This window comes from Durio zibethinus, chromosome 2, assembly GCF_047325235.1.
Source record: "Durio zibethinus cultivar Kanyao isolate XHJ-2024 chromosome 2, ASM4732523v1, whole genome shotgun sequence".
NCBI lineage: Eukaryota > Viridiplantae > Streptophyta > Magnoliopsida > Malvales > Malvaceae > Durio > Durio zibethinus.
The window spans coordinates 32866448-32892306 of NC_143163.1; the positions used below are offsets into that span (position 1 = coordinate 32866448).

Below are 25859 nucleotides of genomic sequence, written 5' to 3' on the forward strand. Positions count from 1 at the left end.
TATTTCTCACGCAAATCCACTAGATGCTGCTGCAGTTTTCAGTCCCTCCGAGATTTCAACGTCAACAAATTTACATCCAAACACCATTATTCAAATAAAAGAAGTTCTATGGCTAGATTGGACAGCCCTCTGCGGTGAAACCTGATACATCCATCCACACCTCGTTTATGCGCACTGTAGAATGTTTTGAAGCATTGTACTGCGCAATGCCGTAGCTATAGTTGTTTTCCACCGCTTGCATTAACGTTGGCACATGTTTACCAAGGCTAGAAACCAGAGCATCTTTTTCTTTGTCGACGTTGTCGTCGCTGGCATATCCAGGAAACTCTCTGACTGGAATACACTGACTCGTCCACTTGTCCAACCACAAATTCAACTCAGTGGAGGGCTGTGGAGGAGACGTCCTGTCATATTCTAAAGGCAGATAATACCTTACAATATATGCAGACCCGTAGGGTGATAAAGTGATAATGGTTACAACAGGAGCAGTCATCAAAAACTGGGCAGGGTTAAGGTTTGCCCCATGAAGATACTGATACAATCTGAAGCAAAGCAATACAAGGATAAAGAAAGGAATAAGGTGAGCATTTAAATTTTCCAGATTCAGAAGGGAAAAGTTTCTTGGAGTAGGAAACCTGTGAAATCCATCTTTGGTGGAATTCTGAAAGGAAGTCCCGTGGGCAAGAGCAGACATCCAGGACATTTCTTTGTACAATCTTATTTCAAAATCAGATTCTGAGTATAACACTCTGTATTGTGGAGATTCAATCGCGTAACCTGAAATTGCCAAAAATTTAGCACTTGGGTAACTTATCGCTGCTGTCATTGTCACTATCAAGAGAAACAGCTTTTCCATTTTCTGATTGTTTTTGTTGATGCTGTATAACGAGAGTGCCTTAGCTCTGGCTTATATAACCAACATAAAATCACTTGGATTACCGGTTTTATCCTACCTTTATGCAACCACTTTCCGGCCTACTAGAAGAAAAAAAAGAAAAGAAACTGTGCTAGAATATCTTATCTTTAAATGTATCAGTCACCGGATCAGATACAAGCATTTAGTGCTCTATTTTTTTTTTTCAAAGGAGAATAAACGTCCGTAGAAAGAGAAGGGGATGGTGGGATTAGAATTCACGTCCACATTTTTTTTAAAAAGTTTTTTAATCATTAGATCAAAAGGTGAAAGACGTTATTATTTTTTATGTTTGTAAGATTTTGGGAGGTGCAACCATGCAAGTGATTCGCCAGTACACCGAATATAAATGCAACAATGATTAGGTGACATCTGAGCTGGAATATTGTCAGTACTGCAGATCAGCATAAGTTCTTTTTGGTTCGACTCGGAGCATAAAGCAAATGGTGAAATATAACAAATAATATTTGTTGTTCTTGCGATGCCATGTAGGGAAAATCTGTGTATCGACACTTGGTCATCCAAGCATCATCCTCTTGATCAGGATGTGACTAAATCACTCAAAAATCTAGTATATAGCAAAAGATAGATGGCACCTGTTACTCTTCAAAATTGAACAACTGAGAGAAGGCAGACAAGGAGAATCAAGTGCTGAGTTACAGCCATTAATCAAAGCTTTAGTGGCCTCGAGCTAATTGACTTAACTTGGTCCATTTTCCCCCTACTGTGTAAAATTTAAGCGACTAAGCAAATTGCAGGCAACAGAAAGAAGCCATGGTATTCATGAAACTAGCGGCGGAATTAGTGCTTTATAGCATACGAATTAATAAGTTATATTGGATTACACTACAAGAAATTTTTCGCTTACGGTTACTTATATTAACGGCATAGATTTATAGAAATTTTATTGATAAAAGAGATTTATACTAATGATTTTTTAATATTATTAGAATACATCATATTTATACCAATATTTTATACAACTATCGGCATAGACAAAATTTTTTTGACGGTATATAACTATCCATCAATATAAATATACTATATACTGACACTTATTTATATTGATAGTCAAATTATATAAGTAAAAAGTATCTATATTGACGGATTTTTATTACTGTCAATATAGACAGTGCCTATATCAACACTTTATTCTTCTATCAATATATGTTGATATTTTTCTGATAGTATATAAATAATAATCAGTATACGTATTTATATACTTACGGATTATATTTTAATTATCGATATATTTTCCAACTAGTAAATATTATCCATAGGTACTTATACCCACGGAAGTAATTAATTGTCAGTATAGTTATAGGATACTGACGGTTATATCTACCCGTCAATATATGATATAAAAAAATTTTCATATATTGACACTTAATTATACTAATAGTTAAATTGCGTCGGTAAAAGATATCTATACTGATATATTTTAATACTGTCATAATATATAATATCTATGCCAACACTTCGTATAACCGTTGTTATAAGTAAACTTTTTGTAATGGTATATAAATATATGTTAGCATAAGTATGTTATATATTGACAGTTATAATAACCGTCAGCATAGGCTCCAAAAAAAATTAATTCATAATTTTTTTAAAAAAATATTAATTCATAATATTTTCCTCTAATAAAAATTTTCGAAAACTATAATTTTTTAAAAATTATAATTATTAATAAATAAAATTTATAACTTAATTAATTTTAAATGATAATAAATTTTAAATAGTATATTAATTAATAAATTTATAATTAAATATTATATTAAAAATTATTTAATTTTAAATAATATATTAAATATTTATAATATTATCACTAAACCAAAAATCCCAAAATCTGCTTTTTGCTCATCCCAAAAATCTGCTTTGCCTCCTTTCTCTCTTGGTCTCATTCAGTTTCTTTTCTCCAAAAACTTATAAAGAGAAATACGAATCAGATCTGAAAAACAATAGCAACTCTGCCTCAATCTGCCACTTGTCTCACTCTATTTCAGTTTGTTGCTCATCCTTCTCTCTCACTTGGAAGTCTCTCTTGATTACATTATTGTATATTTCTTTTATTTTATTTTTTAATTTTGATTGTTGAAATTTATTATAATTGGAAGCTTCAATTAGCCAATTTAATTAAGTAATTTTTTTTAAGATTATGAGAAATTTATTAGAATTTTTAGAATTTTCAAATTTATTAAAAAATGCAGTGAAATTTATTAGAAGTTTTATGTGATTTTTTCTTTGATTTGTGTATTTTTGTTTACTTTTAGTTTATTTGCTGTTGAAAAAAGATCAAATATGAAGTTGATTGTTTAATTAGCTTTTCAATCTGTATAAGGATCAAAAATGAATTTTTAGGCTTCTTTATTTCTACTTTATGTAATTTTTTTTTGTTAATGGGTTTTGATTTTTAGGTGTGGAAATATCACTTTGTTTGTTAGAGAGAGAGGGAGGATAGTGTTCCCTCAAATAATTAATGGAAGGTTAGGTTTTGGATGCTTCCAGCCTATCTTTATTGCATCCAAAACACCAAAATAGATAAATATGGATGATAGAAGATGATGAATTGGGAAAGTATTGTGTAGTGTATTTGTAGTTTTGATTTTAGGAATAACCTAAAAAAAACACTCAACTCAGTTCCTGTTGTCTGTGTATTTCAGCTTTGACTTGCTTTTTTTTTCCTGTTGTGTAATAGAGTCACATTTATCTGAATGTAGGTTTTTACATTTTAATGTCATCCAGTTAATGCCATTTTTCACGTATAGAGCCTAAACAAGTAGCAAAGCCGACTAGTTTCTTTCAAAGAAAATTTTTAGTTGATTAAAGATAAATCTTGATTTTCTTTCCATGGCTTTTCTTGTACTTTTATTCTCTGAAACTTCTTCACCATCATGAACCAAACTTTGTTTTTGTAACACCTTCTTTTTCTTATGGTGCTTCAATGTTTTTTAACTGCCAAAAAACTATTGAAAAATGATGCCAACAAGTATGTGTTAGAGATTGTAGAGAAAGACCAACAAGAGCTAAGGGTTTTTGTTGATTTATTTGACCTTAAAGTTATGATATGATGCACGCAAACTAGAATTCTAGCCCTAAACATGTTATTCTCTCATCTGTGATTCATGTTTTCTTTATGATTTCAACCTCATACATGGCATTTTCTTTATGATTTCTTTATGCTTTCTTATAACACCATAGATCCACAATATTTATCTCAATATCACAGTTTAAAAGTGTAGTTTGAAATTCTCACTTAAGTTTTCAATTAATTTATTTAATCTTTTCATGCTATTGTATAAAATAATTATTGTTGGATATCTATTTAATTCTTTCTTGTAATTTGAATTACCCTGTATCTGTATCTTGTTCTTCAAATATATAAGAAAAATAATAAATTTTACTACTATCTATATGGTGAATGAGCCAAGGTGATCCATTTTAACTACTTATTCGAGACCTAACTGTAAGTAGCTACTCAATAGTTAGGAATGCATTTTTATTTTTCAACTAATAGATGTAATGGAAAAAATAACCAATGAAAATGTTCAAAATGGCAATAAGCTTCGATTTTCATGATTGTTGAATTACAAGATGCCTTCAACATGTTCTCTTAAACTTTTCAAAATTCAAACTGCTAAAAAAGCTATTTCTGATATGATTTCTTGATTTTAGTTTGGTGGTGGAAGGATTATTAAAACTAAAGAAGTTCTCGAAATAGAAGAAGATAGAGGCATAGAGCTGCTAAAAATGAATGCACAAGACAATTGCTTGCTGGTTACAAGAAGAATTTTGTATTAAATGTTGACCTAAAGCTAAGATCTGAATGTGACAAGGTATTCAAATTTAAATTCTTGCTTCTTTCAAGTTATTATCAAACCATAATATTTTGTCTAAACAAAATTCATACAATATGATACTTTTTTTTTCTTTTATTTCATTTTTTTTCTTAGTCACAAATTAATTATTGACAATAGACTGTATTCATCCATAGACGATAGTATTTTAGGATTAGTCATGATGTTACAAGAAGAATTTTGATATGTCTCCTGTTGAAAATAAAAAAATGCATGAGACAAAGTAAGTTGGTGATAACTTTTTATGCTAAATCTTCATTCACAATTTCTGAAGCAAGCTAGTATGGATTTATGTTTATACTAGATGAATAAAAAACATATTGGTTTTTGAGTTTAGTCTAAATTAAAAATTTTGTTTGGGACATGATCAAAAAACTATTTAAGAGGTTTTAAAAATAAATTATCAACATATTTTCTTGAAAAATTCATGAAGATTTGAAAATAATGAGAAATCATATGAAATTTTATTTTCTTCATATAGAATCTCATTAATATAAAACTTTTTGTATTTCCTTAAATCTATGAATGTGTTTCAAGGGTCATAGTCTAGAACTCTTAGCTACATTTGCCAATGGATATCTTAAAATGAAGTAATGGTATTGACAATTATTAAAGCTCTTTTTGTACTATCGATGACTCAAGGTAAGGAATTAGTATACTTTTGATAAATAAAAAATCAAAACCACTATTTGATCACTTCGAATGTGTTTCAAGAGTCATAGTCTAATATACTTTGTATTCCTGACAATAGTAAAAATACAAAATCCTAAGTCCTATATATGATATCATTTTGTTAGCTACCAATTGCTAAATGCAGCAAACAAGAGGTATTTTTGCTGTCATATGTTATATTTTATTTTATTATGTAATTTTTGTCATGTTTTGGTAGGATTAGTCAATAGTGGATGTTAAACTTGTGTTAATCCACAATCTTCGGTAGACAATTGGAAGTATAGTTATTGAAAGTTGATGAAGTTTGATTTTGTATCATGTTTAATATAGCAATGAAAATGCAGCCACTATATGTTACTTTCTTTGCTAAAAACAAGACACTTAACTTCATCGTTTACTCTCTATTTTTTTTTGAACATAGCCAATGCTTTTCCTAAAATTCTTACAAAAACAAACCACTGGCCTTACAATAAAGTAGTCATCCACTCTTATTTTCCCTTACTTTGTTGGTATATTCACATCCTAGAAAAGTAACCTGTAATCTTTTCTAGGGTCCTTGTTCTACAATGTTGATTAAATTTATCAAAAGTATCACATAAAAAAGTTTTTTTGATCATTCTAGATTTCTTATATATGAAACAAAAAGTAGATTCCTAGTAATCTTTAGAATTGTCTCAGTGTTAAACAACTGTATCAAAATATGGCATTATATTTGTGAAAGCTACTCAGTGCCTTTTTTTTTCTTTTAGGTAAAGCAACTTGGATATATAGCTCTTTATTCTAATTGGTCAATTAATCCCTTTTCATCATGGTTTTTGGCTATATTATAGATGTAAAACAAAGTTCACTATATATGGTTTATACACCAGTCTGATGACAATATCCAGGTAGGCGTAACCCTCAATTTTTTCTTGAAGTAAAAGCCTAAGAACAAAGCCAAAAATCAAATATTTCTATTCATTTAGGTAATATGTAGTAAAGTTCCCATCTAAAGGATTAAGGGTTTTTTAGAAGTCAGATAACACAATTGATTTTTCTTTGAAACATCAACATTTGGGCATATATCATCTTTATTTCTTAACAAACTGAGCATATATTAATATAATTAGAAATTTTGATTTGGTTTTAAAGAAGGAAATGAAGAGAAAAATATATATACATACTTAATTTTTACCAATTTGATCGAAGTAATTAATTTATTAAAGATGAAAATAAAAAAAAAAAGATTATGGCTATACTTGATTGTATTATTTTTGTTTCAATTCATTGTCTGTTATGAATTTTATGCCTTGGAAAACTTTTCATTCTCCTTTTACTTTACAAAATATTGTATAGTAACATGTCCAAATGGGTGAAAAATATGTTAATGTGAATTTTCAAATGATCCTTTACATGTAAAAAAAATAAAGCGATTCAAAAAGATGACTGCTACTTTCTATATTATATGTTATTGTTTTTCTTCATGTAATCATTAACACAACTGCGGTTTTGTATCCAGTAATTGTTATTCTCAGGTGAACTTTCTTTTTTCCTTACATTTTTTTCATTTGAATTTCTATATTTGTTTTTAAATTTATTATTGACTATTATGAAATTAATTTTTTATGTCTACATTCACATAGTATCTGGAGTTCAACGATCATTCCCCTTTACTTTTTTTAAAAAATCTCTTTGGTAAAAGATAATACATACCCTACCAAAGTAGCTACTGCCAAGGCATATATAAGTGAAGTTGGTTAATTTGAATCTACATGTGGTCTATGTTTTTTTTTTTTTTTTGTTATAAAGTTTAATCAATGTTTTTTTGCAATTTAATATTTCTTTAATTTTTGGTTTAGTATATGTTCTTGCAAGTTTTCAATTTTCTAGTTTTCATGTTCTTTCAAAGTTTTGGTTCTTGGTTAATTTCTAGTTTTATAATTCCAAATTTTATTTTTAAGATTAAGGTTAATTCATACATGTTTAATTTAGCATATTTAGATGTTGTTTTAGGTTTGTAAATTAAGATCTATATAATTTTGGTTTTAGCATTATAATTCTTTAAAAATTTTAGTTTTTGCTCACTGTTTGGCTTTAATTTTACTACATTATTATTAATTATTCTAGCTACTACATCTATTAGAATTAATTTGAAGTTGTTTAATTTCATAGTTTTGCACTCTACGTGATTTCTATTTACTGTTTTAGATATTGCATTTGATTTTACTATACTATTTAATATTTTTGCATTAGTTTTCGATTTAATATTTTGTTTTTAGCACTTTAAAATTTTACTATACTTAATTTTTAGTTACTGCATTGGGTTATTTACATAAGTTTGCTTTAGTTTACTTTACCGTATTGTTAATTTAGGTATTGCATATTTTATTGCTTTTATTCTTTTAATTCTGCATTATTTAATTAAGTTATATTTATTGATTATAAAGTTTAATCAATGTGTAACATAGAATATGCATAACTATGAAATGTTTGACATAGGTTCATTATTAGTTAACTATAGCATCATGTCCAAGTGGGTGGAAAATATATTAATATCAATTGTCAAATGATCTTTTACATGAAAGAAAATAAAGTGATGCAAAAAGATGAAAGCTAATTTCTGTATTGCAGGTTATTTTTCTTCATGTAATCATTAGCATAACTGTGGTTTTGTATCTAGTTATTGTTAATCTGAAGTGAACTTTCTTTTTTCCTTACATTTTTTCATTTGAATTTCTATATATATTTTAAAATTGTTATTGATTATTATGAAATTGGTTTTTTACATCTACATTCACATAGTATTTAGAGTTCAATGATCATTCCTCCTTACTTTTCTTTGGAATCTTTTTAGTAAGAGATAATACATTCAATTGTGAATATTTATCGTTATTAATGTAACTATTTCCTATCACTTACTAATAATTAAGTTGATATTTAGATAAATTTTAATTGAGTGGATGTATAAAACAAACTACTTACTAATAATTAAGTTGACATTTTTAGGTAACTTTCATTGTTACTGTCATGTCAAGTTTGCTTCAATTTTTGAGTTTTTTAAAAGATGATACATTTTGAGTAATTAAATATAATTTTATTACTAGGGCAAATCATCATACATTCTATGGATAAGCGTGGATAAATCTTACGTCAAGAGCCAGTGAAAAATACATAAAAGGAGTTGCTAGTTTTCTAGACTTTGCCTTTGCAAGATCATTTGAAGATAAAAACTTTTAGTGTTCTTATGTTAAATGTGTCAACACATATAAAGTATGTAGGAAAGATGCATTTAATCATGTCATATGTGATAAATTTCTCAAAGGATATGTTTGATGGATATTTCACGAGGAGATCTTGGATGCATGTTTACCTACTAGAACAACTAATAAGGAAAAAAAAGAGTTAGGTTTTGACATTCGTGATTTATTACATGATATAATCGCTGATAGAACTATGAATGTTGATGTGGGTAACATATAAATTGAAGATACTAGTTAAGAGCAACACTATGGTCATAGAATTGATAGTGATAAGTTTATGATTTACTTAAAAATGTAGAGGAAAAACTATATCCAAATTGTAAAAACTTCTCAAAGTTCTTCTTTGTATTCTATTTGTTCCACATTAAATGTTTTAATGGTTGAACAAATAAATCTTTCAATACATTTTTAAAGGTTTTAAAACTTGCTTTACCAGAAGGTAATAAATTGCCAAAGTCTTATCAAGTATTGAAAAAGATGATCTCTAGATTAAGTTTGGGATATAAAAAAATCCATGCCTAGTCCAATGATTGTATATTATTTTGGAAGGATAAGACAAATGAAGAAATATGTTTAAAATGTAGTGTTTCTAGGTGTAAAAAGAGCTCGAATGATGTAGAAAGTGATCCCCAAGATACAGTGTCAAGAAAAAAAAAGTTGTCAAGATTTTACATTGGTTTCTTCTAATTCCAAGACTACAAAAGGTTATTCATGTCTTCAAAGACTACTCCCTTGATGACTTGACATGAATATGAGCGTACTAAGGATAGATGTGCAAGACACCCTACAGATTCACTAGATTGGAAAGAATTAGATTTTGAGTTTTTCTTTGACTCTCGTAATGTTCGTTTGGGATTGACTTTTGATGGCATTAACCCTTTCAAAACTATGAGTGTGACACATAGCACTTGGATTGTTATATCGATACCTTATAACTTGCCTCTATGGATGTGCATGAAATAACCAAACTTTATTCTTTTCTTACTTATTCCTAGTCCAAAAGGTCTTGAAAACAAAATAGATATATACTTGTAACCTTTGGTAGAAGAATTGCAGGAACTTTGGAAAGTTGATGTTTAGACTTTTGATGCCTAAAAAAATCAATACTTTCAACTACATGTAGCATTAATTTAGACTATTAACAATTTCCCTGCATTTGCCAATTTGTCTAGGTGGAGTATTAGGGAAATTATACATGTCCTTATTTTGGATTTGTAACTACATCTAAGTGGTTGTAACATGGTAGAAAGTATTATTACATGTGCCATCGTAAGTGATTATAACCTAATCATAGGTTTCAAAATGATAAAAACTCATTTGATGGGACTTAAGAAGTTAAAAGTGCTTCTTCACGACCATCTGAAAGTAAAGTGTTAGAGATAGTTGGAATAATGGAATGGTAATGAATATGGGTCATAGAAGAATAAGAGTGTTTTGTTTATATTACTTTATTGGAAATATCTTTTATTACATCGTAATTTTGATGTGATGCATATATAAAAGAATATTTGTGATAACATTCTTGGTACATTGATTGGGCAAGAGGGGAAGTCGAAGGATAACTACAAAGCTTGACTTGACCTTGTAGAAATGGGTATAAGAAGTGTTCTTCATCTAAAGGCTCGTTCTGACACAACAACCAATACTTACCTTAAGCTTAATATCAAATGAGCTTAATTGAACTTTTTTTTAGTAAGATTATCAAGAAAATGAAAACTTCATATGAATACTTTTTAGATATCTCACATTGTGTGCAATTTAAACAATGGAAGCTAATACGATTAAAAAGTTATGATTGTCATCTCTTAATGCAAGAGTTTCTTCTTATAGCAATACAATGATATTTTCCTGATAAGGTATGCTTGGTTCTTATTGACTTATGTACCTTTTTTAAAAAAATTTATTCTAAAGTTCTTGAAGAACATGAGCTTGAATTATTTGAGTTTCGAGCTACATCAATTTTATCTAAAATGAAAAAGATTTTTCCTCCATTTTTTTCACAATAATGGTAGATTTAGTTATCCATTTAGCAAATGAAGCAAAAATTACCGATCCATCATGTATCAATGGATGTATTTTATTGAAAGGTATTTCTTAAAGTGTCATAGATTTTTATACTTAAATTTCAACTAGGATATTTGCGAATGATCTTTTTTATTAAGCTTTCCATTTAAATAGATTTTTTTTACTCTTAAATTATATGTGTGCAATAGAGCTTATCCTGAAGATTCAACTGCAGAAGGCTACTTAGCAAATGAATGCATAACTTTTTGTTCAAGATACTTTGATGGGATGGAAACTATTTTTAATTGACCCATCCGAAATGAAAACAAAAATCCATTTGTAGAAGAAGAAATATCCATTCTTTCTACTATAAGAAGACCGTTGGGAACATTAAAACATAAAAGTTTTAATGTTAACAAGTGTAAAAAGGTCTCACGAATTGTACTTGATACTATAACTTTGGTTCAAACACATCGATATGTGTGCTATTTAATTTCGATGAGGTTGCTCATGTTATAAAGTAAGAACACTATAATAATAATTATAAAGTTATTATAATATATCTTTTCTTGTTCATTTGTTTAAAGGAACAAAGTGAAACAAACAAAACAAATCACTTAAAATTAGATAAGCTTCATTGCACTAAAACAAAATCATTCTCGAGGATCATCCAAACCTTTGTATATATATAAATTTTTTTTGTCACACTCAGTTAAAAGAATATGAAGTTTACTTTTTATATGTGTGATTTTGTCATTGCAATAATTAATGTTGTACTTTTGTAAAAACAAGAAGCTAATGGAATTCTACCATCACGGCTGAAGTGTATATTATTTTTTGTACACATAAAGATAGAAGTGTTGTGAATGACAAGACAGTTGAAATTGTGGTATTTAATTTAGTTATTACTTACTTTTACTTATGTTTAGTTTATTTATACTAAAATGTTTGTTTACAATTTTAAGAACTCATGAAAAAAGCTTAAGCTTAACTAGTGCTCAAAATTCTACAGAAAGTTAATGGAAAGATGATGTTTATTCAAAAGTTAAAGGATCGGAGAGAAAATGGTGTGTTTATTGCATGGGTATAGTACTATTTCATCTAAACAATATGGTACTTCATATTCTGAATTAGTACAACGTAAGGAAGAGGTACAAGAATTGAATGTTGAAATTAAAAACTTGAAAGAAACTTTAAGTACCATTGTATTGGTATTTAAAAGATAATTTTTTAATGAGAATATGAATATCTTAAATACTATTACTCACATGATGAATATAGATGGATATATAACATCTATTTTAGTTTATATAAATGTAAGTTGTCATCTTACTCATAAATCCTAAACTTTATTAAAATTTCTTTTGATTATTTTTAGGTTTTTGATGTTAGTAGTGCTCTAAAAATCACACGTGAAAATTATCGTTATTCAAATTTAAGTTATCACCTAAATCAAGATGAAAATGATAAACTCGTTGTCACATGATATATATGTGAAAATGCTTTGCTTGATACTTGTTTCTTAGATAGAATGTCAAAATCAATTTTGAATCTAGGTTTTGAATCAAGTATTTGTGTTCTTGAAACATTACCTATTGTCTTTGCCATAATCATTAAATTACACTATGATTTAAAGCTTGTTTTTTTTTTTCCTTGAGAAGGCTTTCTCGCCTTTATTTTTATTTTTTTAGAAAGCTTGATGTAAGCATGCTTTTATAGTTATATACTTGAATGTTATAGTGAAAATATTGTTTAATGATAGTTCTGTTAACTAAAACAATCTTGGGTTGGTTTCATTAAATTATTATTTGAAATTAAACTAAAAGAATGAGGAGATTACATATGCAAATTAGGTTATGTATGGTTCATTCATGCATTACACTAATGAATAGGATGTTTATAAAATTATTTCTGTTAGTAAATAAATGGATGATTACCTTCTATATATAAGAATGAATAAGATATTTATAAAATTATTTCTGGTGGTATATAAATGAATGATTACCTTCTTACCTTCTGTATATATAAGATAATTTATAAGAATTATCTAATTGTGTGTTTTTATGCTATGCAGATGCTTCTTTGTAGAAATCTATAATGAGATCATTTATTTTAAGTTGTTTATTTACTCTGAGCATTATGTTTGTAGACATTCAGTCATAGACATTCAATGATGTTTGTTTTATCGATGTTTGTTTTATCAAACTTGGTTATTGACTTATACATAGTTTGTGGATTATAAGCAATTTACCTGTAGTTTTAATGCTATTAAATATTTTTTACTTTATTGTGTATTTTTTGTTTATATAAAAACATATAAAAATATGTTTATAAATAAATTAATATTAATAATTGAAAATATAAGTTTTGAAAAAATTTACTAACATTTTAACATTTATACTGACGCATTTAATCGTTAGAATATTTCAAACGATACTAACAGTCACTAATCGTCAATAAAATATAATAAAAATTTAAAACATATAAGTCTATGCCGAAAGTCTTGAACCATCAGTATAGGTAAAAAAATTTAAAAATACAAATCTATACTGATAGATGTTAAGCGTTGGTATAGGTAAAAAAAATTACAAGTTTATACTGATGGGCATTAATCATTGGTATAGGTAAGAAAAATTAAAACATATAAGTCTATATTGACAGGCGCTAATCATCGATATAGGTAAGAAAATTAAAACATACAAATATATACTGACAGACTTTAAGCATCAGTATAGGTAAAAAAAATTACAAGTTATATTGACAGACATTAACTGTTAGTATAAGTAAGAAAAATTAAAACATACAAGTCTATACTAATAGGTGTTAACCTTTATTAAAAGGTATAATGATGAAACACACAACATATGTTAAACCAATAGATATACATTTACTAACGATTTTGAATCGTATGTATATCTTTGCGAGTTATTCTAACATCTTAAAAACTGTCAATATAGGTCTTTACCAATAAGGGATATACCAACAACTAAAAATTTGTCAAAATACACACTTTGTTTGTCAGTATAGGTTTTATTGTGCTACACTGATGGATTTTTTTATTTTATCGATTGTTTTTTAAGCGTCAGTATATGTCAATTTTCTTGTAATGTTAGTAGGGGTTTTTGTTTTTTGGGTCGAGGATTAATGGATGGTTTAATAAATGGCAAGAAAGTAAATGAGGAATAAAGAGCTATTTACCATCAAAATTGGTGTGTTTAATGTTGGTGAAGTCTAAGTTGAAAAGTGTGATCTTTTATCCGAGCGTGAATTAGCAAAATGACCGACATCATTCCATATATATAAATATGTATATATACATATTAGGGATTCATATATACTAGTGTAACTTATATATCTAACTATCATATTTTTTGTCTACACATTCATACTTACATGACACCTATCAAATAAAGACACAAAGGGTCTTTCTCATTTGTTTTAGGATTATCTAAGTAATTATGTGTTATTTAAGAGATGAAGTTTTTGAATATGTTGAGAAAGGAAAAGGGAAACAACATAAAGGGTTTAGGAGAAGAAACAAAAAAGAAAGAAAAGGGTTAGGGAATCTACAAAAAGAAAGAAAAAAAAGGGATACAGAAAGGAGATAAAGTGAGAAAATGAGAAAACAGAGAAAACAATAGGAAAGAAGAGTTAAAAGGGAAGAAGAATGAAAGGGTCTAGCAAAAAAAAATCTCTATTACCATATTTCATCTCCTATCACTACAGTAAATGATGGGAAATAATGGGAGATTTTGATGAAGAAAAGAAACAAAAAAAGGGAAAAGATTATTGTAGGCGATTTAGGGCTCTTTTATCAAATTGTAATTAGAAATTCTCTAACTAGCCAACAAAAGAAAGGGAATTAAAAGGAAAAAAAAAAAAAAAGATAAGAAAGAAAAAGCTTTATCGATTTTAAATAGGTTTTTTTATGAAAATTTTCTTGATTTTGTTATTTTTTTTTATTTTGCTTTTTTTTTTTCCTAAAAGTTGAAGAAAGGTAATATAGGGAGGACATGGATCAAATGGAGGGAAAATGATGATCATACTTTTCAACAATTTTTTCCCATACCCTTTTTTCCAACAAGAAGATAAGTAGTTTTTCTTTTTGTTTTTGTTTTGAATTCCTATAAGATTTTGATATATATTAAATGGAACATGGTCTCTCTGATATATAAATATATATATATATGTAACTCTAGAAATTGTATGATTGCTTAAAACATTTATTTAGCCAATTTCTAAATGTATAAGATAAGTTTATTTGACTCAAAAGTTTGTTTTTTTTTTTTAATGAAAGGCTGACAAAGTTAGTAGTGACCATCCTAAAATATGAAATACGAGCATAGTTGAAAGTTAATTATAAGTATTTTAATGCTTGCTTAAATGTATGAATAGAAGCATATTTATGTCGGGATTGCTGGATTATTATAGATGAAGTGGATTGTATTTTTGAAATGGCATTTATAAAGACATATTAGAAGTTTTTCAGAATGCAAATCTAAACTTGAAGCATATTGAAGGTTAAAGATAGCCAAATAGGTAAATAGTTCATTTTGGATTAATTAAGATAGTTTAAGCCTTCATGGTGATGGAGAAAACTATGAATAGAGAATTTTATGCTACATCTCATTCATTATTAAGACTGAATGTATAACAATTTTGAGAAGTTTTTATATAGATTTTGTCATCACAATATCAACAGGTAGGCTATAGATACTTTTATAGTAATTGGCATCAATGTCTAAAAACAAACTATATTTTTCACTTTACTAAGACATTATGAGTTAATGGACCAATGCTTGGTTATCCTCTTTTGTTTGTTTTGTTAGTTTTTTGGTATGCGAACTTGATTCTGTTCTAATATCTTATTTATATGCATTTTGAGCTTATAACAATTGTTTACTCCAAGCATATGCGGCTAACCTGCAAAATGAAGTCATTGCATTTTCCTTCTTAACTATATTTTTTATGTAAAGTAAGCAAGGGAAAGAGATACTTAGAAAATAGATAATATAGAAAAAAGGAAAAAGGAAAGAAACAAAAGAAATAAGAAAGAAAGATAGAATAATAGATGAGGGAAATAATGGGAATTGAGGAATATAAACCTTAACCATCAAAGTTAAATATGAATTTATAATATCTCATTAATCAAAAGTTACTATAAATTGAAATAACATAAGTTCATATAAACTACTTTCTAAACACAATAAAATATAAAATACCAAATATAACCATAAATGCCTTAATAATTTTCTAAATATTTCAAATTACATTAAACATGCAAAATATATAAAATAAGTTTTCAAGTAATGTCCTGCAGTGAAACATGATATGTTTATTAGTGTGTATATACATATATATATCATGGGGAGATCAACTTATATCAGTATAAAACTTTTTAGTTTTACACATTTTTTAACTATTGATTTCAATAGATCTAAATGATAAAATTAAATTATTGTTCTTTTTTTTTATTTATCTCTCTTATCCATTTGATCTATTGAAATCAATTATTAGGAAAATATATAAAACTAAAAAATTTTACATTGGTATAAGTTCATCTTGCCTCATATAACATACTTATATTTTTATCTCCTATTATTTATCTTTGTAACACATGCAAAATGTCATGTTAGCTTCATTTTTTCCATGTTTGGATCCTTTTAATTGCTATGTCAACTTCTTTTTTTAATCTGTCATCAAGGTTTACTTAATAACATTTAATCTGACATTACTATATATTTTAATTATTCATGGACTTAAACATTTATGAATCTATAATATTCATAAACTTAATTAATTGTGGATAAATATACTTCATCTTTTATGTCATTTAAAATTTTGAGTCTAGATTCATATTAGATCCAAAATAAATGAATCCAACTATTCATGAATTAATTATTCATGAATCATGACATTTATGAATTCAATTAATTATGAATAAATGTGCTTATTGTTTAATGTAAGTTAAGTTTAATATATTTATTAAATATTATAAATACATATGAATCAAATCATGCTAATAATAACTTGCCTAACTCAACAATACAAGTTATATTGCCACTAAATCTAATCCATGAAAAATTTCCAACAAAAAACAAAGAATAAAGTAAATTATAATTCAATAATATACTAAATTTTTTTATTATAATATTTATTTTGAACATAATTTCTTATGTTATCAATTTAAAAATTATGATTTGTTATTGTACTTTAACATATTTTTCTATATTTCAATGTTAAAATAATCCTTGCCATTGTGGTGCATCACCTGGTAACCAATCGTGATGGCTTAGACATCTTGGATTTCAAATCTCCAAGGGGGTGTTTGATTCAAGGGAAGTAACTTTTTGTAATTTGATTCATTAGTTTAGTTTATAGGAATATAAATCTTGAGATTTTTTAAGAATTTCAACAATGTCAAGAAGTGGGAAAATAGGAGAAATAAAAAACTCTTCTCTCCTTGAGGTTTTTTAATATTTCAAAGGGAAAGTGAAATTTTTTTCCCATTTATCCTCACTTAATTGCATTTTTAGATTATATAGATAGTTTTATTTATCTTAGAAACATAGTAATTTTTCTATAAAATATTATGAAAATAAATTTTTTCTTAATATATTTTAAACAAAGATCATGTTTTTAATATAATTTCATTGAAATCCTTACAAAAGTTATTATTAAAAACAAGATCTTTGTTGAAAAGATGATAAAATATTTTTATAATTAAACAAAAATAACGTTTATAAGGCAAAAACTTGGTATTTGTTAAAAATATAAAAAAATTATTTTTCAAAAGTTAACAAAAATAATATTTTTAGGATAAAAAATCTAATTTCTATTGAAAAAGTGATGTTTCTAAGATAAAAACGCAGTTTTTATTGAAAATATGAAAAATATATTTTTTAGAATTTAACAAAGACAACATTTTAAAGATAAAAATATAATTTTTGTTAAAAATATAAAAAAATAATTTTTTTTAAAATTTAATAAATATAACATTTTTAAAATAAAAAATGCAGTCATTACAAAAAAATGATTACTTTAAGATAAAAATGTAATTTTTATTAAAAATATGAAAAGAAATAAAACGTGAAATATTTTTACTTAATATTATTACATGTAAATTCTAAAATAGATTTATTTAATATTATTACATATAAATTCTAAAATAGATTTATTTAATATTATTACATATAATATTACCTTATTGCGAGAATTGATCCGCATATTTTCTCTACGTAAGGATAATTAATATTAAGATAGTAATTAAAATTAAAAGATTATATTTGTTAAAAATATAAAAATTATTTTTTAAAATTATTTAATTTAAATAAAAACGTATTATTCACAGGTCAATATTATGAATATCACGTATTATTTAAGTGTTATCAAAGATAATATAGTAAATAACTTTATTTCATTATTTTACATTCTTATAAACCAAATACAAAAACTTTATATTTATTAAATCAACAAAATTTAAAAATTATATATTCTCCTTCAATATCATTTTTTTTAAATCACTTTTATTTTCAAAATCCAGGAATCATGTCCCTTGACTACACGTAATGAAGGACGAACAGACCATGAAATTTGTGGTTGGAGAGTCCTGATATAGGCGCATGGAATTCAATGGAGGCAATATAGCATTGCTATCTCTCAAGTATTCTTATTATTTGATTAGATTATGAAATTAAAGAAATATAATTCAGCTTAAGTGGCTAGGGTCGTACCTTGAGACTGTTTTCATAAAAAGTGTTACTTGAGAAAGGTTATTTTAAAAGTTTGGTGAAGATAAGTCAAAATAATGTTTGGATAAATTTAATACATAAGTGTTGTAGAATATTAAAAATTATTTGATATATATTTTTAAAAAATAAAATAAAATAAAATATTGTTAATGTGAATAAAAACAAATGAAATCAGTAGAAAAATTGGACAGAATAAAAAATAAAGAAAATTAGACAAAAAAATTGTAAAATAATATAACCCTCTAATAATTTTGTTGATTATTAAAAAGTAAAATGAGATTGTAAATGAATTTTATTAAATATTTGTTATTAAAATTAACATTTTCCGCATAAGCTAAAATTTAAAATTTTAAGATCAAATAATAACTTATTTTTTCAATAAATAAACTCTTTTCATAAACTAAAGCAAACATTATAAACTAAAACAAACTGTAGACAACCAATTTGGTCCAAGGCTGGATCAATTGGACCTGGTCAAAATAAGGCAAAATGGTCTAAATTTTTTTTTATTATTTTATTATTTTAGATTTTTATTTTAATTATTATTTTAAGAAATAATGATTAAAATTAAAAATTAATAATAGATAAAAAAAAAGGGTTCTGCCAATTAGTGGCAGAATCACGGATGGATCGAACTTCTTTGGAATAAGGCAAAAATCTAGTCAAAGGTGAGACTTAGAGTTAATTTGGAACTCTTCTAATAATAGAAAGACACACAAAATACAGGAAAAAATAGAAGCAAAAAAAATGGGGTGTTTAGAATAGCAGAGGCAAATTTTAGAAATTTTAGGATTTTTTTTTTCAAAATTTTTGGGCAAATTTTTCTAAAAAATTTCTGGAATTTTCAGATTTCGGTAAACTTTTTCGACAAAACTTAAAATTTTTGACGTGTTTTTCCAAACTCGGTGTTGTTTTAGTTTCCAGTTAAAATTCAACCGGATTTTAGGTTTTGTTAGAGAGAGAATGAGAGAAAAAGGGGAGGAAAAAAAAAAGGGAAAGGGAAATCTGAAGGGAAAAGATCGGATTTCAGCCTTATATACTAGCGTAAGATGACGTTATTTTGGGTGTTAATAAATTCCTAAGATCCACATGCTTTTGCTTGGACCAACCCGATCTGAGCGCCAACCCATTTGATCAACTCGTGTTTCAGCCAACTCCTCAGTCGAGCCGAGCCGAACGATGTCCCCGAGTCGTGCCTTTGAGCCGATCTTTGTGCCTCAAGCCGAGCTGTTCTTTGGTATTTTTTATTTATTTATTTTATGTGTTTATTTATTTTTTTTGGTACTTTTGCATGATTTAATTTAATAAAAAATAAATTTTGGGAATAAATATTAATTATCCAATGATGAAATTTATAGAAATTTCAAATGGTAAATTTTTATAAAATTCTTAGGTGAAAAAGTTTGTCTAAATTTGTCCCAAATGGTAGAATAATTTAGATAAAATTTCAATAATAATAATTAATGTTTATTTTCAAACCAAAAAATTAAAAAAAATTAAAAAAATTTTGAAATTAAATACAAATTATCCAAAGATGAGATTCTTAAAAATTTCAAATAGTAAATTCTTAAGAAATCTCTAGGTGAGAAATTTTATCTAAATTTATTCCAAATGGTAGAATAATTTAGATAAGGTTTCAATATAAATAATTGTATTATTTTCCAAATAAAAATTTAGGTTGAAAATATTTAATAATTATCCAAGGATGAGATTCTTAGAAATCTCAAATAGTAAATTCTTAAGAAATCTCTAGGTGAGAAATTTCCTTTAAATTTGACCCAAATGGTGGAATAATTTAAATGAACTTTCAATAAAAATAATTGTCATATTATTTTTTTTTCAAGAAAAAAAAAAGAAAAAAAAAGGAAATTTCTAAATATACCTAAATGGTGAAAAATTTAGAATTTCGAAAAAAGAGAATATTTTTAATTTGACCCAAATGGTGGAATAATTAGGTATATTTTCAACAAATAATAATAATAATAATAATAATAATAATAATAATAATAATAATAATAATAATAATAATAAATGATTAAATTTTTTTCAGATGACGGAGCCTCTTCAAGGAAACAAAGGGGATCCTTGAATACTCTTGAGATGATGAAGTATTTTTTTAAGAATTCTACCAAATTGATGAAGAATCTTAAAAATTATTTCTAAATTTTAACATAAAATTTGAAACAATTAGACTCAGAATCTTAGGATAAATTTGAAATAATATGGTACCATCCTTCGAATGGATATGTGGGGGTGCTATAACATTTTTCACATGTAATCGAACTTTCGAACTCTGTTCTGGTTTGTAGACCCGACTCAAGATCTTAGGATAAATTTGAAAGAATATGGTACCAACCTTCGGATGGGCATGTGGGGGTGTTATAACCTTTCCCACATGTAACTGAACTCTCGAACTCCGTTCTGATTTGTAGACCTGAATCTATTCTTTTAGAGACCGTTAGACAAGCTTAGGAGCTCCTTTAGATGACAGATACTTTAGATGCCCAATCACACCTAGATAAAAAAGATTGGTGGTGACTCCATCCTTTTTGTTAAATCTAGCTATAGATTTACGAATCCATATGTTATGATAGTTTAACGACTCCACTGAGGAAGCTAGAGAGTCAAGCCATAATTTTTGAAGTTATCCTATCTTTTGATTTAATGGTTTTAAATTGTAATTACTTGTTTACTAACATTTTTTTTTTGTTTCTTATTTTATTTTTGGGGGCATAAAACCTATATGTTTCTTCACACACAATATCATATGCATTTACATTACATGAGTTCTGTACCCAGGCTCCATCCCTCTTAAGAGGGAGTAAAGTGCCTACGCTCTCGTGAGATGATAATTTTCGTAATTGCTAGCAAAATACTCCTACTCAAATTGAATCATTTTCGTTTGTAGCTTGTGATTGGTGAGGATTGGACTGTCTTACTAGTCTATGATGGACGATGATGTAAGAAACAATTTGAGAACCTTTTAGTGGTCAAAATCTCCTAACCCTGTATATAGTTCACCCTTAAGAGGCCAACTTTAGGATAGAGCCCTTTCTACCCATCAATAGATATCACCTAAAATTAGGACACAGGAAGGAACAACTTGTATATTACTTATCTAACTATTTTTGTGCATCACTATCATAACGTCTAGATTCAAGGATCTATCGCTAGACATTGACTTGAATGAGTTGCCACCAATCTTTTTTATCTAGGTGCAATTGGCCACATAAGGAATCTATCTTTTTAAAGAACACCTAAGCTTAAGGGTCCCTAAAAGAATAGGTTCAGGTCTACTAACCGAAATAGGTTTCGGGAGTTCGGTTACGTGTGAGGAAGGTTATAGCACCCTCACAACGTCCATCAAAAGATGGTACCAGCTTAATTTTATGTTATCCAATAAACCTTAAAAATTTACCAAGTGATTAGTTATTGAAAATTATTCTCAATTGACTCTAATACTTTTAGCAAAAAATTGAAAAAATTCTCTCACCTCAAGAGTATGCAAGGAAACTATTGTTTTACTTGCAGAGGCTCTATTGTCGAATCATTTAACATTAAAGGAAATTTAAGAAACAAAAAGGAAAAGAAATAAAAAATATTTCAACTTTAGATATAAATCCTTTTCTCTTCAAAAACTCATTGCTTTTGTACAAGAAAAATTGATACTTTCAACTTTTTCTCGAAAATATTTTTCAAAAAACTTATTTTTAAGAAAAATTGATACTTTCTACTTTTTCTCAAAAATATTTTTAAGAAAACTTATTTTCAAGGAAAATTAATACTTTCAACTTTTCCCTAAAAATATTTTTAGAAAACTTATTTTCAAGAAAAATTGATACTTTCAACTTTCCCTAAAAATATTTTTTAGAAAACTTATTTTCAAGAAAAATTGATACTTTCAACTCTTCCTCAAAAATATTTTTTTTTGAAAGTTTATTTAAAAAAAATCAAAAAATAAAATAAGATAAAATAAAATAAAATAAATTAAGAAATACTAAATAATTCTAATCTAATAAATAAATAATAATAATGATAATAATAATAATAATAAATAAATAAATAATAAATGAAAAAAAGAAAACCTTGGAACGGCTCGACTTAGCGCCTCGGCTCGGCTGCTCTGCTTGAGGAAAAAAACGGCTCGATAGTACAGCTCGAGAGTACGCAGCTCGGCTTGGCTTGAACCCAGGTGGAGAAGCGCTACGATCGGGTCACCCAAATGAGAATGCACGGATCCTAGAGTTTTCTTAAGCGCAAAGCAACGTTGTTTTAACAGGGTATAAAAAGTTTTAACCTCAATTTTTCAGTAGATCTCTCCTTCCCTCTCTCTCTCTTCTCTTCCTTTCCTCCATCCTCTCTCTACCCAAACCAAGAACTCTGGTTGAATCTCATCGGATTCTAAAAAATATCATCAAAATTTAGGTTTTTGTCAGAAGTTCACCGAAAAATTGGTCGGTTTTGAAAATAGTTACCGAAAACTAGGTAGCTGGCCAAAAAATTCAATCAGTGCTAGAAAAGTCATCGAAAAATTTAAACTTTGCCAAAAAATTCAACAAGAATCTAAAAATTTTCTAGAAATTTTCATAAACAAATCGCTTAAATTTCTCAAAAAATTGTAAAAAAACCCTGAAACTGCTTCTGACCCTTTTGAACACCTTTTTTCTTCTCTTTTGCTCTTCCTTTCTATCCAGTGTGTGTGTTTTCTGTTCTGTTCCAGCATCTATTTATAGGGATTGATCAGAAGAGTTTCTGATTAATCTCAATTTCCTCTGGGATTTGGATTCAATCTTTGAATCCAATCCCAACTCTGCCAGCCTCAAATTCACTCCAGAATTTCAGTCTTTCTAATCCTAATCCCAATCGGCAATCAACAAAAAAAAAGATAAAATAAAAAATATATATATTAATAGATAAATAGTAATATATAAATAGATAAAAAATAATAAAAAATATATATTAACAAAAAATAAAAAAATAAGTTAAAATAAATATATTAGTAGATAAATAATAACTATATTTAAAAAATAATAAAATAAAATAAAAATAATAATACTAATAAAAATAAAAGCAAAAATGAGCCTATTTTACCCATTTGGACCAGGCCCAATTGGTCCGAGCCTAGACAAAATTGGGTGTCTACAGCTGCCCCTCTTTGCACATTTTCTGTGAAACAAAAATTGCGCAAAGATGTAGACACCCATTCAAGACTCCACTCGACCTTTTTTTTTCATTTTTTTTGTTAAAATTTTGATCAAAGCTCCTATAAGTAGATGCTCAATAACTTTGAAAAATAAACAAAGCTCCTCTAATCAAAGGCTCAATGACTTTGAAAATAAATAAAGCTCCTCTAATCAGACGCTTAACAACTTTGGAAAATAAACGGCTCCTCTAAATAGAGGTTCAACAACTTTGAAAATAAATAAAGCTCATCTAATCAGAGGCTCAACAACTTTGAAAAATAAATGACTCCTCTAAACAGAGGCTCAACGACTTTGAAAAATAAATGGCTCCTCTAAATAGAGGCATCACAACTTTGAAAATAAAAGGCTCATTGACAATCATGTCCAAAGGAGTTAAAAGTCATGTTTGAAGGAATTTCAAGAGATTATGCCCAAAGATCTTACAAATCAACCCTGATACCGAGAGATATCCTATTTCAAGGAATAGAAACTTACCTGACAAGCTTTTTTCATATTTAAAAATGTCTTCACTTCTGTCTTCTCTATGTGGGATTTTGGAATACCATTGCTTCTTGAATTTATGCATTATATTTTCTTGAATGTAGTATATGCTATGCAATGTGTGTGAAATTCAATGCATGCTATACAAATGTTGGCTAATTGATTCCTATTCAATTGTGGTACTCAAGTTTCTCAAGCTCTTTTCTTGGGCATCAAACCCTTTGTTCTTCAAAGACCAAGTCAGCTTAACTCTTAATCATCTCTTTTATTTAATTCTAGTATCCTTTCTGCAGGTAATCTCTTTCCAAATTCGATGTCTTTATCAGGAATTGAACATATCAAATTTGCCTTTATCACTCTTAACCTTTCCAATGTAATGTAGAAATCTTTCATGCCATTGTTCATTTATCAATCATTATTTCAAACTTAAAAAGTAAGAATGCACTTGCGCATTTGTTCCATTGTAGGGTAGTAAGAAGAAAAGAATAAGAATGGTTGAGAAACAGTCAACAGAAGAGACATACAAATAGTGAAATAGAATGTCTTTTATTAGCAAAATATTAGCAAACTTCGACCAAGAAAGAATTACAAAGATAAGTATGGGGAGACAAAGCAAAAAATGAACAATCGGACAATCATGATAATACATCTCATGGTTTTTCTGAAAACCCAACCATCTAATGCATTCAACAACTTAGAGTTCTTTTGAATTTGCTTGTCTCCATGCCAAAATTTTTTTTCAAATTTGATGTTGTATTCTCCTTATCTATGCTGCCTTTTTAGGTTTTCAACTTAGATAAACCCCCTATGACTCAAATCACCCTTTTAGGATTTTCTCCTTGATTCCTCTTTTTTCATTCACTTTTTTTTTCTTTTTGTTTATTTCATTTTTTTTCTTTTTTTTTCAAGCATAGTATTTTTTCAGAGCATCAGAATTTATAGGATGGGGTAAATCATTTCCATCCATCTTAGTCAGTATCAGTGCTTCACCCAAAAAAATTCATTTCACCATATATAGCCCTTCCCAATTCAGAGTCATTTTGCTCTATTATCATGCTGGGTTGAGAGGATTCTCTTTGAGACCAACTCTCCTTCTCGAAAGCAATGGGGTCAAATCTTTTTGTCATGAGCCCTCATCATTCTTTTTTAATATAGTTGATTATGGCACAGTGCAGTCAATCTCTTTTCTTCTATGAAATTTAATTGTTCATAGCATTCTCTAATCCATTCAGCTTCTTCCAATCCAACTTCTTTTAGAACCCTCAAAGATGGAATCTCTACTTTCACTGGTAGTATAGCTTTCATCCCATAAACCAAGAAAAATAGGGTTGCTCTAGTAGAGGTGTGCACTGACATTTGATATGCATGCAGTGCAAATGGTAACTTCTTATGCCAATATTTATAAGTCTTCGTCATCTTCTCAAGAATTCTTTTTATGTTCTTGTTGGCTGCCTCAACTACCCCATTCATTTTCGAATGATATGGTACCAAGTTATGATGCTTGATCTTGTATTAAGCACATATTTCTTGTATCATTTTATTATTTAGATTCTTGGTATTATCTGAAATAATTCTTTTCGAAAGTCTATATCTATAAATGATTTCTCTTTTTATGAACTTACAAACTATAGATCGTGTTACATTTACATATGATGCTACCTCCACCCATTTTGTGAAATAATCTATTATCACAAAAATAAATCTATGCCCATTAAAAACCTTTGGCGTGATAGGACCAA

At 27.5% G+C, this 25859-nt stretch overlaps 1 protein-coding gene across 1 annotated transcript; it reads right to left on the minus strand.

Annotated features, from left to right (window-relative positions):
- Window positions 1–28: 28 nt before the first annotated feature.
- LOC111317895 (uncharacterized) lies at window positions 29–864 on the minus strand. The gene has a single exon (XM_089752141.1). The coding sequence runs from the start codon at window positions 854–856 to the stop codon at window positions 113–115; it is 744 nt and encodes a 247-aa protein (XP_089608267.1). The 5' UTR covers window positions 857–864; the 3' UTR covers window positions 29–112.
- Between the last annotated feature and the right edge of the window lie 24995 nt (window positions 865–25859).

Bases quoted from the DNA above. Each gene is read 5' to 3' on its own strand.
- LOC111317895 (XM_089752141.1), bottom strand. From the start codon at position 856: ATGGAAAAGCTGTTTCTCTTGATAGTGACAATGACAGCAGCGATAAGT.